We start from the raw sequence: 14039 nt of genomic DNA, 5'->3' as shown, positions 1-14039 counted from the left end.
TGTATAACTTTATGAGCTGGGTTGTCTGTCCTTGCAATTTGTTTATTTTTGCTTGTGCTTGTTAGCATTTAGCTAGTGTCCGCTATGGGAATTTGCTAGTAATTTGTTAGCATTTGTTGGGACCCCAAACAAAAAAATTATTGTATAAATATTTTAAAAATATATACAGTGCATTCGGAAAGTATTCAGACCCCTTTCCATTTTCCACATTTTGGTACGTTACAGCCTTATTCTAAAATTGATTAATTAAAACACAATACCCCATAATGACAAAGCGAAAACAGGTTTTTAAAAACATAAATACTTTATTTACATAAGTATTCAGACCCTTTGCTATGAGACTCGAAATTGAGCTTGGATGCATCCTGTTTACATTGATCATCCTTGAGATGTTTCTACAATTTGATTGGAGTCCACCTGTGGTAAATTAAATTGATTGGACATGATTTGGAAAGGCACACACCTGTCTATATAAGGTCCCACAGTTGACAGTGCATGTCAGAGCAAAAACCAAGCCATGAGGTTGAAGGAATTATCCGTAGAGCTCTGAGACAGGATTGTGTCGAGGCACAGATCTGGGGAAGGGTACCAAAACATTTCTGCAGCATTGAACGTCCCGAAGGACACAGTGGCCTCCATCATTCTTAAATGTAAGAAGTTTGGAACCACCAAGCCTCTTCCTTGAGCTGGCCTCCCGGCCAAACTGAGCAATCGGGGGAGAAGGGCCTTTGGTCAGGGAGGTGACCAAGAACCTGATGGTCACTCTGACAGAGCTCCAGAGTTCTTCTGTGGAGATGGGAGAACCTTCCAGAAGAACAACCATTTCTGCAGCACTCCACCAATCAGGCCTTTATGGTAGAGTGGCCAGACGGAAGCCACTCCTCAGTAAAAGGCACGACAGCCCGCTTGGCGTTTGCCAAAAGGCACCTAAAGGGCTCTCAGACCATGAGAAACAAGATTCTCTGGTCTGATGAAACCAAGATTGAACTCTTTGGCCTGAATGCCAAGCGTCACGCCTGGAGAAAACCTGGCACCATCCCTACGGTGAAGCATGGTGGTGGCAGCATCATGCTGTGGGGATGTTTTTCAGCGGCAGGGACTGGGAGACTAGTCAGGATCGAGGGAAAGATGAACGGAACAAAGTACAGAGAGCTCCTTGATGAAAACCTGCTCCAGAGCGCTCAGGACCTCAGACTGAGGTGAAGGTTCACCTTCCAACAGGACAATGACTCTAAGCACACAGCCAAGACAACACAGGAGTGGCTTTGGGACAAATCTCTGAATGTCCTTGTGTGGCCCAGCCAGAGCCCGGACTTCAATCCGATCGAACATCTCTGGAGAGACCTGAAAATAGCTGTGCAGTGACACTCCCCATCAAACCTGACAAAGCTTGTATCATGATCGTTGATGAACGGGACGGACAAAGGCGCAGCGTGATATGCGTACATGTTTATTTTTCAGAATAAACACAATGACAAAACAACAAATGACGCGCACCATTGGCTTGGTGCGAGGGGCAGGAACAGGCCGGGCCGGGCTGGCGACGCGCACCACTGGCTTGGTGCGAGGGGCAGGAACAGGCCGGGCCAGGCTGGCTACGCGCACCACTGGCTTGGTGCGAGGGGCAGGAACGGGCCGGGCCGGGCTGGCGACGCGCACCACTGGCTTGGTGCGAGGGGCAGGAACAGGCCGGACCGGACTGACGACACGCACCACTTGATTGGTGCGAGGAGCGGGACTGGGTTCCTTCATTAACCCCCGCTCCTTCTGCTGCCTAACCAGCTCCTCTCGCCGTGCCTCTACACTTTCCTTCTGCTCCCTCTGAACCAATGGCCCCCTTAATCTGGTGGCCTCCTCTACTAACCAGCGGATCCGCCCTGTCGCGGCCTCCTGCTGCCTCGTCGTCCACACCGTGTGCCCCCCCAAACATTTTTTGGGGATTGCCTCTCCACCCTGATCAGGGCCTCCCTCTTTCTTGCCAGATCCTCTCTCATCTCCTGCCAAGTCCATCCTCTCTGCTCCTCCTCTGCACACTGCTTGGTCCAGGTCTGGTGGGATCTTCTATCACGATCGTTGATGAACGGGACGGACCAAGGCGCAGCGTGATATGCGTACATGTTTATTACATATTAAACTAAACGACAAAATAACAAACAACACGAAGTCCAAGGTACACAAAACAAACATACCTAACACGGAACACGATCCCACAACCCACTAGTGCCAATAGGCTACCTAAGTATGGTCCCCAATCAGAGACAACGAGCTACAGCTGCCTCTGATTGGGAACCACACCGGCCAACATAGATCTACACGATCTAGATCTAAACATAGAAAATGCAACATAGAACATACCACACAGAAAAATACACACCCTGACTCAACAAATACGAGTCCCCAGAGTCAGGGTGTGACAGCTTGAGAGGATCTGCAGAGAAGAATGGGATAAACTCCCCAAATACAGGTATGCCAAGCTTGTAGCGTCATACCCAAGAAGACTCGAGCCTGTAATCGCTGCCAAAGGTGCTCCAACAAAGTACTGAGTAAAGGGTCCGAATACTTAGGTAAATGTGATATTTCCATTTTTATTTTTTAATACATTTGCAAAAATGTATAAAAAGCTGTTTTTGCTTCGTCATTATGGGGTATTGTGTGTAGATTGATGAGGGGGGAAAAAAACAATTGAATCCATTTTAGAAGAAGAAAGCTGTAACGTAACAAAATGTGGAAAAAGTCTAGGGGTCTGAATACTTTCCGATTTATATATATATGCCCCTTGTGTGCACTGACTGTAATACTGTATACCCAGTATGGTACAGGAACGGTATGAAGGTATGAAAATCAGGATACCGCCCAACACTAGCAGAGAGAGCAACCAATCCACTGATCCACAACCCGACTACCCCTTACATGACTAAGTCAAAGTATTCATGCAGGTTTTATAGGGTTCCTGTTGTTCCTCACAACGATCACCATGGAGTTCAGTTACTGGAAAGACAGGCACCATGTTGAGTAACTGGAAAATGTAATAAATGGTCTCCTACACAAACACTCTGACAACAACTTCCTTTACGCCTATCTTCCTTCAAGTTTTTTTTTTCCTTCTACTTTCTCCTCTCCATATTATTTCTCCATTCTTGAATTATCTTATCTAATTTTTCTCCTGCAGCGTTCCCTGTTCCCTGTTCAGTGTGGGATGCTAGCGGACCGGTGGCGAGCCGAGGCTGAAGGAGCATGGTGAAGCACCAACCCTTGCAGCAGGTCTATGAGAAGCAGCTGTGCTTGTCCTTCCTCACTGGGATCTATGGCTGCCGCTGGAAACGCTACCAGCGTTCCCATGACAACAGCTCCAAGGTGAGAGACAAGACTTCTGCAAATGTCACAAGATGTTCTGTTGTGGACAAATGATGGGTGTATTTGTACGTTCTCTTCTTGTACCAATCAGTGGAATGTCTGAGAGCTAGATAGTCCTGACCTTTAAATGCACCTGCTGGCAACATGCCTGGATTTGTTACGGAGGACCACTCTTGTCCTCAATCAGTCAAATGACTTATTATTAAAGGGAGTGATGTACAGAGAGACCTCTCGTCTTGTCTCCTCTCATCGCCTCTCCTCTCCTGTACTGATGCCCTTTCACTCACCTAAACAAACTGAGACAAACGGATGCCCCTTTAAGAAGTAAAACATATATAACCAGTACTGAATGACTGTAAGACATAATATCTATTTACCCACATGGATTGAGGCCCAAACAGGGAATCTGTGCTAATGCTGCATGGCTGGAAAGCCTGCGTTAATATAGCTTGCGTTAAATAACTAGGCTTTGAGCTCAATAGAAAACGCTTTGGATCTCCTCATCTGACATTTACTGAGCAGCATGAGACCACAAAACATCAATGGTAATGATGAGTTACCGATATAGGGATTGATACACCTTCACAAGCACAGTTTGTGTGCATGTGTGTGGGTGTGTGTGTTTGTGTCTGTGCGTGTGTGTGTGTGTCCGTGTACAGGATGTAGAACAAAAGTGGGCTAGCCTGTTTATTAGGCTGTCATTAGCATTACTGCAGCATACCTGATTTAGCTCCAAGTACCAAAGTGGAATCAATATGTTTAAACCAGAATGATCTTTCATGAACTGGTTACCGTCTGATGTTAGGTTTTAATGGTCCGGCTACTTTGAGATTTAAGTGTAAGCAATGAAAAGCTTGGTAAACGTCAGCAGCTGTGTTGAGCTAAATTATAAAACCAGCCTTGCTCTCAGTGGACAGTTTTGCAACACTTTGCTTTGCTTTTATTTTAGGTCACTGGCATGAAAGTAGGTATTTGGGCTGTGTAGGGCTAGGGGCAGTGAGTGGCTTTGGCAACAGTAGTAAAAATGTCACTACACAACAGAAGTCTGTTAATTGAAGAACTGCCTTGTTCAGACGAGTGACATATGATTTTCCAACACTGATAGTGAGATTAACGCTGCGGCAGAGGCTTGTTTGTAAGCAAAACAAAGCCAGGAGACGTATCACCTGCATGGAAAGAACAGTGAAAAAAATAAACTTGACTGAGATACAGTAACCTGACACGTGTGAGATGGGGCACAACAATATCAGTCTGCCAGGCAAGAGCCTGCCAGTATGACCTCTACCTTGGATATATGCTTCCTAGAGAAAAATAACATATTATAAGCCTTATAATAAGACATTATAGTTCATAGGCGTTTATAACAATTAATAAAGTGTTAAACCTGTCAGCTTTCTGTAAAATGTTACCATGTACTGTATATTCTTGTCTAGAAGGGGGCAGAGTGTAGAGTGAGTAGTGTGCATTGGTATAGAGCAGGGGTTCTTAAACCTTCTGAAACCTTTTCAGCTCCAGACCCAAATGAGGAATTCACTGTCCTACTGTGACTCAAATCATCCTCCAACAACCCAAATTAAGAAGAAATAGTGTGTGATTATAGATGTATTTTAATAACCTGTGACACACCTCTCACATGCCCAGGGCCCACTTTGGTTCCTGACCCATAGTTTAAGAAACCCTGGTATAGAGGTCAGTGTGTACTATAACACTCAACTCATTTTAAAGGGCTAGCAGGACACAGTTCTGCCCATCCAGCATTGAAACCTTATCATACCTCAGGAATAATTGAAAAGTTTTCCATTTGTCTGATTCTGTTCTGGAGGCCCTGAAAATAGGTAAAACCTCTTCATACACAAATAAAGCGACAGACAGACAGACAGACAGACAGGCAGGCAGGCAACTTATCCATTGCATTCAACCTACAGGAAAGCTTTATTATAGCTACCGTCCTTGTAAAATTGTTCAGTTTATCCAATAGAATACTTTTAAAAATGTCATATTATTAAATGTAACTCAAATGATATTTTCTGTAAATAATGGTCTGTATTAGTGAGGATTAACCGAACTTTGCTCATTGTAAAGTATTAGGTTTATGGCAGGCATTGGTAGCCATAAGCTTGGTGTAGAAGTCAATGGGGTGTTTTAATATAATGCTTCTACCCAGACTCCCAGCTGTGTGTGATGCAGACTGGAGTATCAGAGCCACTCCTGCTGTTCTTTAACTTGTCATTGGACTACAAAACCCGAGTAGGTTGTTCATAAATTTGGCCATTTAGCACGCCTGCTTTCCCTTTCTCCATTTACAAAGCAGAATGCAGTCACTCACATTCACACTCACACACACACACACACACACACACACACACACACACACACGTGCACACTCATGCACACAGACATTCATATCATCCACATACACATCAATGAGATTCACATGTACATCCCTACACATACTAAATGCAACTCTCTTACAATACCTATCTCTCTGACTCTTATTGTTAGAGTTCATTCTGATATTGACTTGACCATTGAGATAGTACTGCTGTGATTCCCAGTCCTGAGTTGACACCCCTGTGTTGTATATCATTGCTTTCTTGTCTGGTACTTAGTGGTATTACTTTGAGTGGTAGGCTGGTATTTCTCAGAACCAGATTACCTCTGTCCTGCTCTTCAAGCCAATAGAGAACTTTGTAATTAATGACCTAGAAATGCTTTCGCTCAAGACTTGTGGCGGGTGATTTGGATGGAGTCAGGCGCAGGAGGGTAAATCAAAGAATAAATGGTTTAAGACAGCGGTGATGACGAAACGCCAAAGCCTGCCCGAACAAGGAGAGTAGGCAGCTTTTGAGGAAGTCGTGACAGTACCCCCCCCCCCCCCCCCCCCCCTCCTGACACGCAGCTCCAGCAGCGCGCCGACACCGGCTTCGGGGACGGCCAAGAGGACGCGGAGCAGGGCGAGCCGGATGGCGACGGTGGAAATCCCGCAACAGGGAGGGATCGAGGACATCCCTCACCGCTTCTCCGGACCGTACCCCTTCCACACCACGAGGTACTGAAGGCCCCCCACCCGACGCCTCGAATCCAGGATGGAACTGACGGAGTACGCCGGGGCCTCCTCGATGTCCAGAGGGGGCGGAGGGACCTCCCGCACCTCAGACTCCTGGAGCGGACCAGCCACCACCGGCCTGAGGAGAGACACGTGAAACAAGGGGTTAATACGGTAATCAGGAGGGAGTAGTAACCTATACGTAACCTCGTTTCTTCTCCTCAGGACTTTGAACGGCCCAACAAACCGCGGGCTCAACTTCCGGCAGGGCAGGCGGAGGGGCAGATTCCGGGTCGAGAGCCAGACCTGATCACCCGGTACAAAGAGTGGGGCCTCACTGCGGTGGCGGTCAGCGCTGGCCTTCTGGCGACGCACGGCACGCTGGAGGTGGATGTGGGCAGCGTTCCACGTCTCCTCTGTGCGCCGAAACCAGTAATCTACCGCAGGAGCTTTGGTCTGGCTCTGATGCCACGGTGCCAGGACCGGCTGATAACCTAAAACACATTGAAATGGAGATAGGTTAGTGGAAGAGTGGCGGAGAGAGTTCTGGGCATATTCGGCCCATGGCAAGAACACCGACCACTCCCCCGGCCGGTCCTGGCAGTAGGACCGCAGGAACCTACCCACATCCTGATTCACCCGTTCCACCTGCCCATTAGACTCGGGGTGAAACCCAGAGGTCAGGCTGACCGAGACCCCCAGACGTTCCATGAATGCCTTCCAGACCCTGGATGTAAACTGGGGACCCCGGTCAGACACTATGTCCTCTGGCACCCTGTAGTGCCGGAAGACATGAGTAAACAGGGCTTCTGCAGTTTGGAGGGCCATGGGGAGACTGGGCAGAGGAAGGAGGCGGCAGGCTTTAGAAAAGCGGTCCACAACAACCAGGATGGTGGTGTTACCCTGAGAGAGGGGAAGATCAGTGAGGAAGTCAATTGACAAGTGGGACCATGGCGGTTGTGGAACTGGTAAGGGATGTAACTTACCCGCTGGGAGGTGCCTAGGTGCCTTACTCTGGGTGCACACCGAGCAGGAGCAGACATTTACCCTCATGTCCTTAGCCAAAGTAGGCCACCAGTACTTCCCAGTCAGGCAGCGCGCTATACGGCCGATACCTGGGTGACCAGAGGAGGGAGACGTGTGTGCCCAATAGATAAGACGGTCACGGACAAGAGACGGCAAGTACCGCAGCCCAGCTGGGCACTGAGTTGGAGATGGCTCTGTGCGTAACGCCCGCTCTATGTCCGTGTCCACCGCCCACACTACCGGTGCCACAATGCAGGAGGCCGGGAGTATGGGGGTGTTGTCTATGGGCCTCTCCTCTGTGTCCTACAGACGTGACAGCATGTCTGCCTTCACATTCTTAGTACCTGGTATGTATGACAACGTGAAATCAAACCGGGTGAAGAACAAGGCCCACCTGGCCTGGCGAGGGTTCAGTCTCCTCGCTGCCCGGATGTACTCCAGGTTACGGTGGTCAGTCCAGACGAGGAAAGGGTGTTTCGCCCCCTCGAGTCAGTGCCTCCACGCGGTCAGTGCTCTGACAACAGCCAACAGCTCCCGATAACCAACGTCGTAGTTCTGCTCCGCCGGGCTGAGATTCTTAGAGAAGAAGGCACAGGGGCGGAGCTTGCATCGCAGTGCTAACTGTGCCACTAGAGATCCTGGTTCGAATCCAGGCTCTGTCGCAGCCGGCCGCGACCGGGAGACTCATGGGCGGCGCACAATTGGCCCAGCGTCGTCCAGGGTAGGGGAGGGAATGGCCGGCAGGGATGTAGCTCAGTTGATAGAGCATGGCGTTTGCAACGCCAGGGTTGTGGGTTCGATTCCCACGGGGGGCCAGTATAAAAAAAATATGTATTCACTAACTGTAAGTCGCTCTGGATAAGAGCGTCTGCTAAATGACTAAAATGTAAAAAAAAATGTAATGTAAAATGTGCCCGAGCTTTGGGATAGGACAGCACCTATCCCTACCTCGGACGCATCCACCTCCACTACGAATGGTAATGATGGATCGGGATGGGCCAGTACTGGGGCTGAGGTGAACAGAGCCCTCAGGTTACTGAAATTCCTGTCAGCCTCAGCAGACCAGCGGAGCCGGGACGGCCACTCTTCAACAGAGAGGTGATGGGAGCTGCAACCTTGCCAAAGCCCCGGATAAACCTCAGATAGTAATTGGCAAACCCAATAAAGCGCTGCACCTCCTTTACCGTGGTTGGAGTCGGCCAATTACGCACGGCTGAAATGCGGTATCCCTCCATCTCCACACCTGAGGTGGTGATGTGGTATCCGAGGAAGGAGATGAACTGTTGGAAGAACAGACACTTTTCTGCCTTGGCATACAGGTCATGCTCCAACAGTCGGCCCAGCACTCTGCGAACCAGGGACACATGCTGCACCTGAATCGACCAGCGCCTTACACTGGGGAACTACCGTGTAATCAGGGAAGTTGACATGTATGGTGAAGTGCGCAGCAGAGGGATCTGAACGAGTGTGGGTTTGCGCTACCAGGGGTGACGCGAGAGTGCCCTGCCTGCCGCCTCCAGACCCAGAAGAACTCTGACGACAGCGTGCAGCAGAGTGTCCTCTCTTGCCACAAGAGTGACACTGGAGCTGTCGTCCTTCGTTCTCCCAGATTGCTGCACCACCCAGCTCCATCGGAACGTAATCCGGGTTGAAGGGGGGTGAAACGGGCAGGCACCTTCTAGGACGTCCTTTTGAAGCCAGCAGGTTGTCCAAATGGATGGCCATGTCCACCAGCTGGTTGAACATCAACGTGGTATCCCGGCAGGCTAGCTCCCTTCGGACATACTCTCGCAGGCAGCACCGGATGTGGTCGATGAGGGCCTGCTCGTTCCACCCGGACCCAGCCACTAGAGTTCTAATCTCCAGGGCAAAGTCCTGCGCGGTCCTCGTCCCCTGCCTCAGATGGACCTCCCCGTAGTTGTCCAATGCGTCTCCTCCTTCACTCCAGACCGCGTTGGCCCACTTCAGGGCTTACCCCGAGAGGCAGGAGACGAGGGCGGACACCTTCTCCCACTCCGATGGAATTGAGCTGATGGCAGAAAAATAGAGGTCCAGCTGCAGGAGGAATCCCTGGCAGCGGGCAGCTGTCCCGTCATACTCCCTCGGTCTGGATAGGTGAATCCCTCTGGTTGCTGGGGTGTGGGTGGCTGGATCCGGTCTCTCAGCTGGTCCCAAAGGGTCGGGTCCTCTCCAGGCGTTGGACGACCTGGAGAACCCGATCCATCACTTCGCCCAAGCTGGCTAGCATGTTGGAATGCTCCCGGACCCGCTCCACGACTCCAGGCATATTCCCGTCTCCTGCTGACTCCATGCTTCAGATGTGTGATTCTGTGGCGGGTGATTTGGACAGAGTCAGGCGCAGGAGGGTAAATCACAGAATAAATGGTTTATTCGGTAAGACATCGGTACGCAGCAATGCGTAAAACACTCCAGTGCGGTATTACAGCGCACTGGAGACAACAAGGCACACGGGTGAATATCCCGGCGATACAAAATACAATATAGCTCCACCGAGCTATAGTAACCTCCACAATAAACAATCACACACAAAGACATGGGGGGCAGAGGGAATACTTATACAGGTACTGATGAGGGGATATGAACCAGGTGTGTGTAATAAACAAGACAAAACAAATGGAATGATAAGATGAGGAGCGGCAGTGGCTAGAAGGCCGGTGACGACGAACGCCTAAGCCTGCCCGAACAAGGAGAGGAGGCAGCTTCGGAGGAAGTCGTGACAAGACTAGCACACCATAAAGCAACCCATGCTGAACAGGTTACATTTCCAGCTGGAGTTGGACATATGATTCTTGGCTCCATCAGTTATCATTGAGACACAAATTATATTTGTACTATTTTTATGTATGTATTTCCATGTAGTACCACACACCTGGTATGGCAAAATCCATAGGATAACAAGTGTGCATAGTACTGTATCATACAGAGGTGAGATGTACACGGTCTGTCTGAGGAGGTTTGCCGGAAATGCTAGACAGTCATTCTGTTTCTCTGACTAAGCTACTTCATTGTGATTAATCAGTATTCTTCTCAGTAGATGAAACACTGTGGTAGGGCTGCACTGTCTATCAGGGTTATAATTAGCAGGCTGTGAAGACGTTAGAGAGGGAAGGAGAAGGAAGCCAAGGAACAGTCTGGAGGAGGAAGTGATGGGATTAGAAGGATGTCAGGATTAGACGTCATCATCTTGGTGACAATGACACTGTACTAAAGACTAACTTCCTGTATCCTCGATGACAGTCCTGTATTGTGGTTGGTTATGGTTGTGTCTGAAATGGCCCCACTATAGAATGACTTCCTCTGTGACTGGCTGTGTGAACTGGGCTGGGTGATGTATCTGAGCTAGAGGCAAAAAAAGACCACACCTGGAAAGGTGAATAGATGCCTGCAAAATGATACATTTCAAGCTCTGTATAGGGAAGCTTCCTGTTTGCCCAGTATGACTGGGGGTACCTAAGGACCAGAGTTGAGAAACAGTAAAGTATGCTAATGTGCGCTTAGTGTTGTTTGTCCAGTGGGAGAGTGTTTGCAGTGAAACTTAAGAAAGTTAACTCTGAGCCACATCATCCTTCTATTTATAAACCAGTAACCACAGATGGTCTATGGAGCTCAGGGAGAAGAACCAGGCTGGGCTCACTGGCTGGACTTTTCAGGAACTACTGTGTGGATATTTCTACCCCCTTGGGTTTTAAGGGTGTGTGAGAGGTATGATCACCCACTGTAATGTGTTGTCTGCTAAAGGTGCAGAAAATATCCTTCTCTCCCAGCACTAGCTAACTTCCTGAATTAACGGAATTGAAAATTAAATTCACTCCAACCCTGCTTTAGAAATATTCCTCCAACTGTTCTTGAGTGAGTGTCAGTTTGACCATGTGTCTGTCGCTGTAGTCACCTCACCGTAAGTCGACCTTAAATCAATTAAATGCAACCTGACATTGTCAGAGCCCCTTCCCCACTGTCACTTTCTATTACCTCTATTAGTCACATTAGGTCTAGAGTCTGACTTTAATCCTTATAGTGCCATAAAAAGTATTTGCCCCTTCCGGATTTTCTCTATTTTTGCATATTATTACTGATACTGAATGTTATCAGATCTTCAACCAAAATATTAGATAAAGGGAACCTGAGTTTACAAATAACCATTTAAAAAAAACTTATTTTATTTATTTAATTAACAAAGTTATGCAACACCCAATTCCCCTGTGTGAAAAATGAATTGCACCCTTACACTCAATAACTAGTTGTTGCCTCCAGCGCCGGGAAGATGGCTGCCGTTTTACAGCCCTCTAACCAATTGTACTATTATGTGTGTTTTTCCGCGTTATTTGTAATTTATTTTGTACATAATGTTTCTGCCATCGTCTCTTATAACCAAAAAGAGCTTCTGGATATCAGGACAGCGATTACTCACCTCGCATTGGACGAAGATTTTTTCTTCAACGAGGCGGTCGCGAAGGATATCCTACAGACACCCGACAAGGCCCAGATCCCCGTCATTCGCGTGAGGAAGAGACGGAGATATCGCGGACGCAGATCCGGGTGCCTTGTAAGGATCCGACGGCGAGCGAGTAAACTGCCTCTCCCATCAATCCTACTAGCCAACGTTCAATCTTTTGAGAATAAAATGGACGAGTTAAGATTACGGTTATCCTACCCAAAGACTCCAGCCACCCTAGTCATAGACTGTTCTCTCTGCTACCGCACGGCAAGCGGTACCGGAGTGCCAAGTCTAGGTCCAAAAGACTTCTCAACAGCTTCTACCCCCAAGCCATAAGACTCCTGAACAGCTAATCATGGCTACCCGGACTATTTGCACTGCCCCCCCACCCCATCCTTTTTACGCTGCTGCTACTCTGTTAAGTATTTATGCATAGTCACTTTAACTCTACCCACATGTACATATTACCTCAACTACCTCAACTAGCCGGTGCCCCCGCACATTGACTCTGCAACGGTACCCCCCTGTATATATAGCCTCCCTACTGTCACTTTATTTTACTGTATATATAGCCTCCCTACTGTCACTTTATTTTACTTCTGCTCTTTTTTTCTCAACACTTTTTTTGTTGTTGTTTTATTCTTACTTTTTTTGTTTAAAATAAATGCACTGTTGGTTAAGGGCTGTAAGTAAGCATTTCACTGTAATGTCTGCACCTGTTGTATTCGGCGCATGTGACCAATACAATTTGATTTGATTTGATTTGATTTAACTGGTTGTGCCACCTTAAGCTGCAATGACTGCAACCAAATGCTTCCTGTAGTTGATGATCAGTCTCTCACATCACTGTGGAGGAATTTTGGCCCACTCTTGCATGCATAACTGCTTTAACTCAGTGACATTTGTGGGTTTTCAAGCATGAACTGCAACAACATCTCAATTGGGATTAGGTCTGGACTTTGACTAGGCCATTCCAAAACTTCAACTGTGATGCTTTTTAGCCATTTTCATGTAGACTTGATTGTGTGTTTTGGATCATTGTTTTGCTGCATGACCCAGCTGCACTTCAGCTTCAGCTCACAGACGGTTCCTTCTATTAAGGCAAGTCATCCAGGTCCTGAGGTAGCAAGGCATCCCCAAACCATCACACTACCGCCACCATGCTTGACCGTTGGTATGAGTTTCTTACTTTGGAATGCAATGTTTGGTTTTCGCCAGACATAATGGGACATCTCGTCCAAAAAGTTGACTGAAGTTTGCCAAAAAAGCACATGTAAGCACCTGGATGATCATCAAGATCCTTGGAAAAATGTTCAATGGACAGATAAGTCAAAAGTATCACTTTGTGGATGACATGGGTCCCATAATGCTTGGTGAAAACCACACACTGCATTCCACAGTAAGAACCTTATACCAACGGTCATGCATGGTGGTGGTAGTGTGATGGTTTGAGGATGCTTTGCTGCCTCAGGACCTGGATGACTTGCCTTAATAGAAGGAACCATGAATTTTGATCTGTATCAAATAATTCTACAGGAGAATGTCAGGCCATCCGTCTGTGAGCTGAAGCTGAAGCGCAGCTGGGTCATGTAGCATGACAATGATCCAAAACACACAATCAAGTCTACATGAAAATGGTTCAAAAGCAATAATGTGAAGTTTTGGAATAGCCTAGTCAAAGTCCAGACCCAATTGAGATGTTGTGGCAGGACTTGAAACGAGCTTTCCATGCTTGAAAACCCACAAATGTTGCTGAGTTAAAGCAGTTCTGCATGCAAGAGTGGGCCAAAATTCCTCCACAGCGACGTGAGAGACTGATCAACAACTACAGGAAGCATTTGGTTGCAGTCATTGCAGCTAAAGGTGGCACAACCAGTTATTGAGTGTAAGGGGGCAATTACTTTTTCACACAGAGGAATTGGGTGTTCCATAACTTTGTTTATAAAATAAATGAAATGAGTATGTAATCGTTGTGTTATTTGTTCACTCAGGTTCCATTGATCTAATATTAGGTTTTGGTTGAAGATCTGATAACGTTCAGTATCAAAAATATGCAACAGTAGATAAAATTAGAAACGGGGCAAATACTTTTTCACAGCACTGTACACACACACACACACACACACACACACAGACTTGTCAAGGCTGTGAAGTATT

At 47.6% G+C, this 14039-nt stretch overlaps 1 protein-coding gene across 1 annotated transcript in view; it reads left to right on the top strand.

The window, feature by feature from the left end:
• Positions 1 to 14039, top strand: part of LOC311142290 (glycerophosphodiester phosphodiesterase domain-containing protein 5-like) — a 61029-nt gene that overhangs the window by 38181 nt on the left and 8809 nt on the right. Inside the window, exon 2 of the mRNA XM_084177911.1 lies at positions 3170 to 3354. Within this exon, the coding sequence (XP_084034037.1) occupies positions 3235 to 3354 (120 nt within the window). The 5' untranslated portion in view covers positions 3170 to 3234. The remainder of the gene's footprint in view (positions 1 to 3169; positions 3355 to 14039) is intronic.

Source organism: Coregonus lavaretus, assembly GCF_964263955.1.
Source record: "Coregonus lavaretus genome assembly, chromosome: 15".
Lineage (NCBI taxonomy): Eukaryota > Metazoa > Chordata > Actinopteri > Salmoniformes > Salmonidae > Coregonus > Coregonus lavaretus.
The sequence above is the reverse complement of the archived record's forward strand: the minus strand, read 5'-3'. Positions and strand labels throughout refer to the sequence as shown.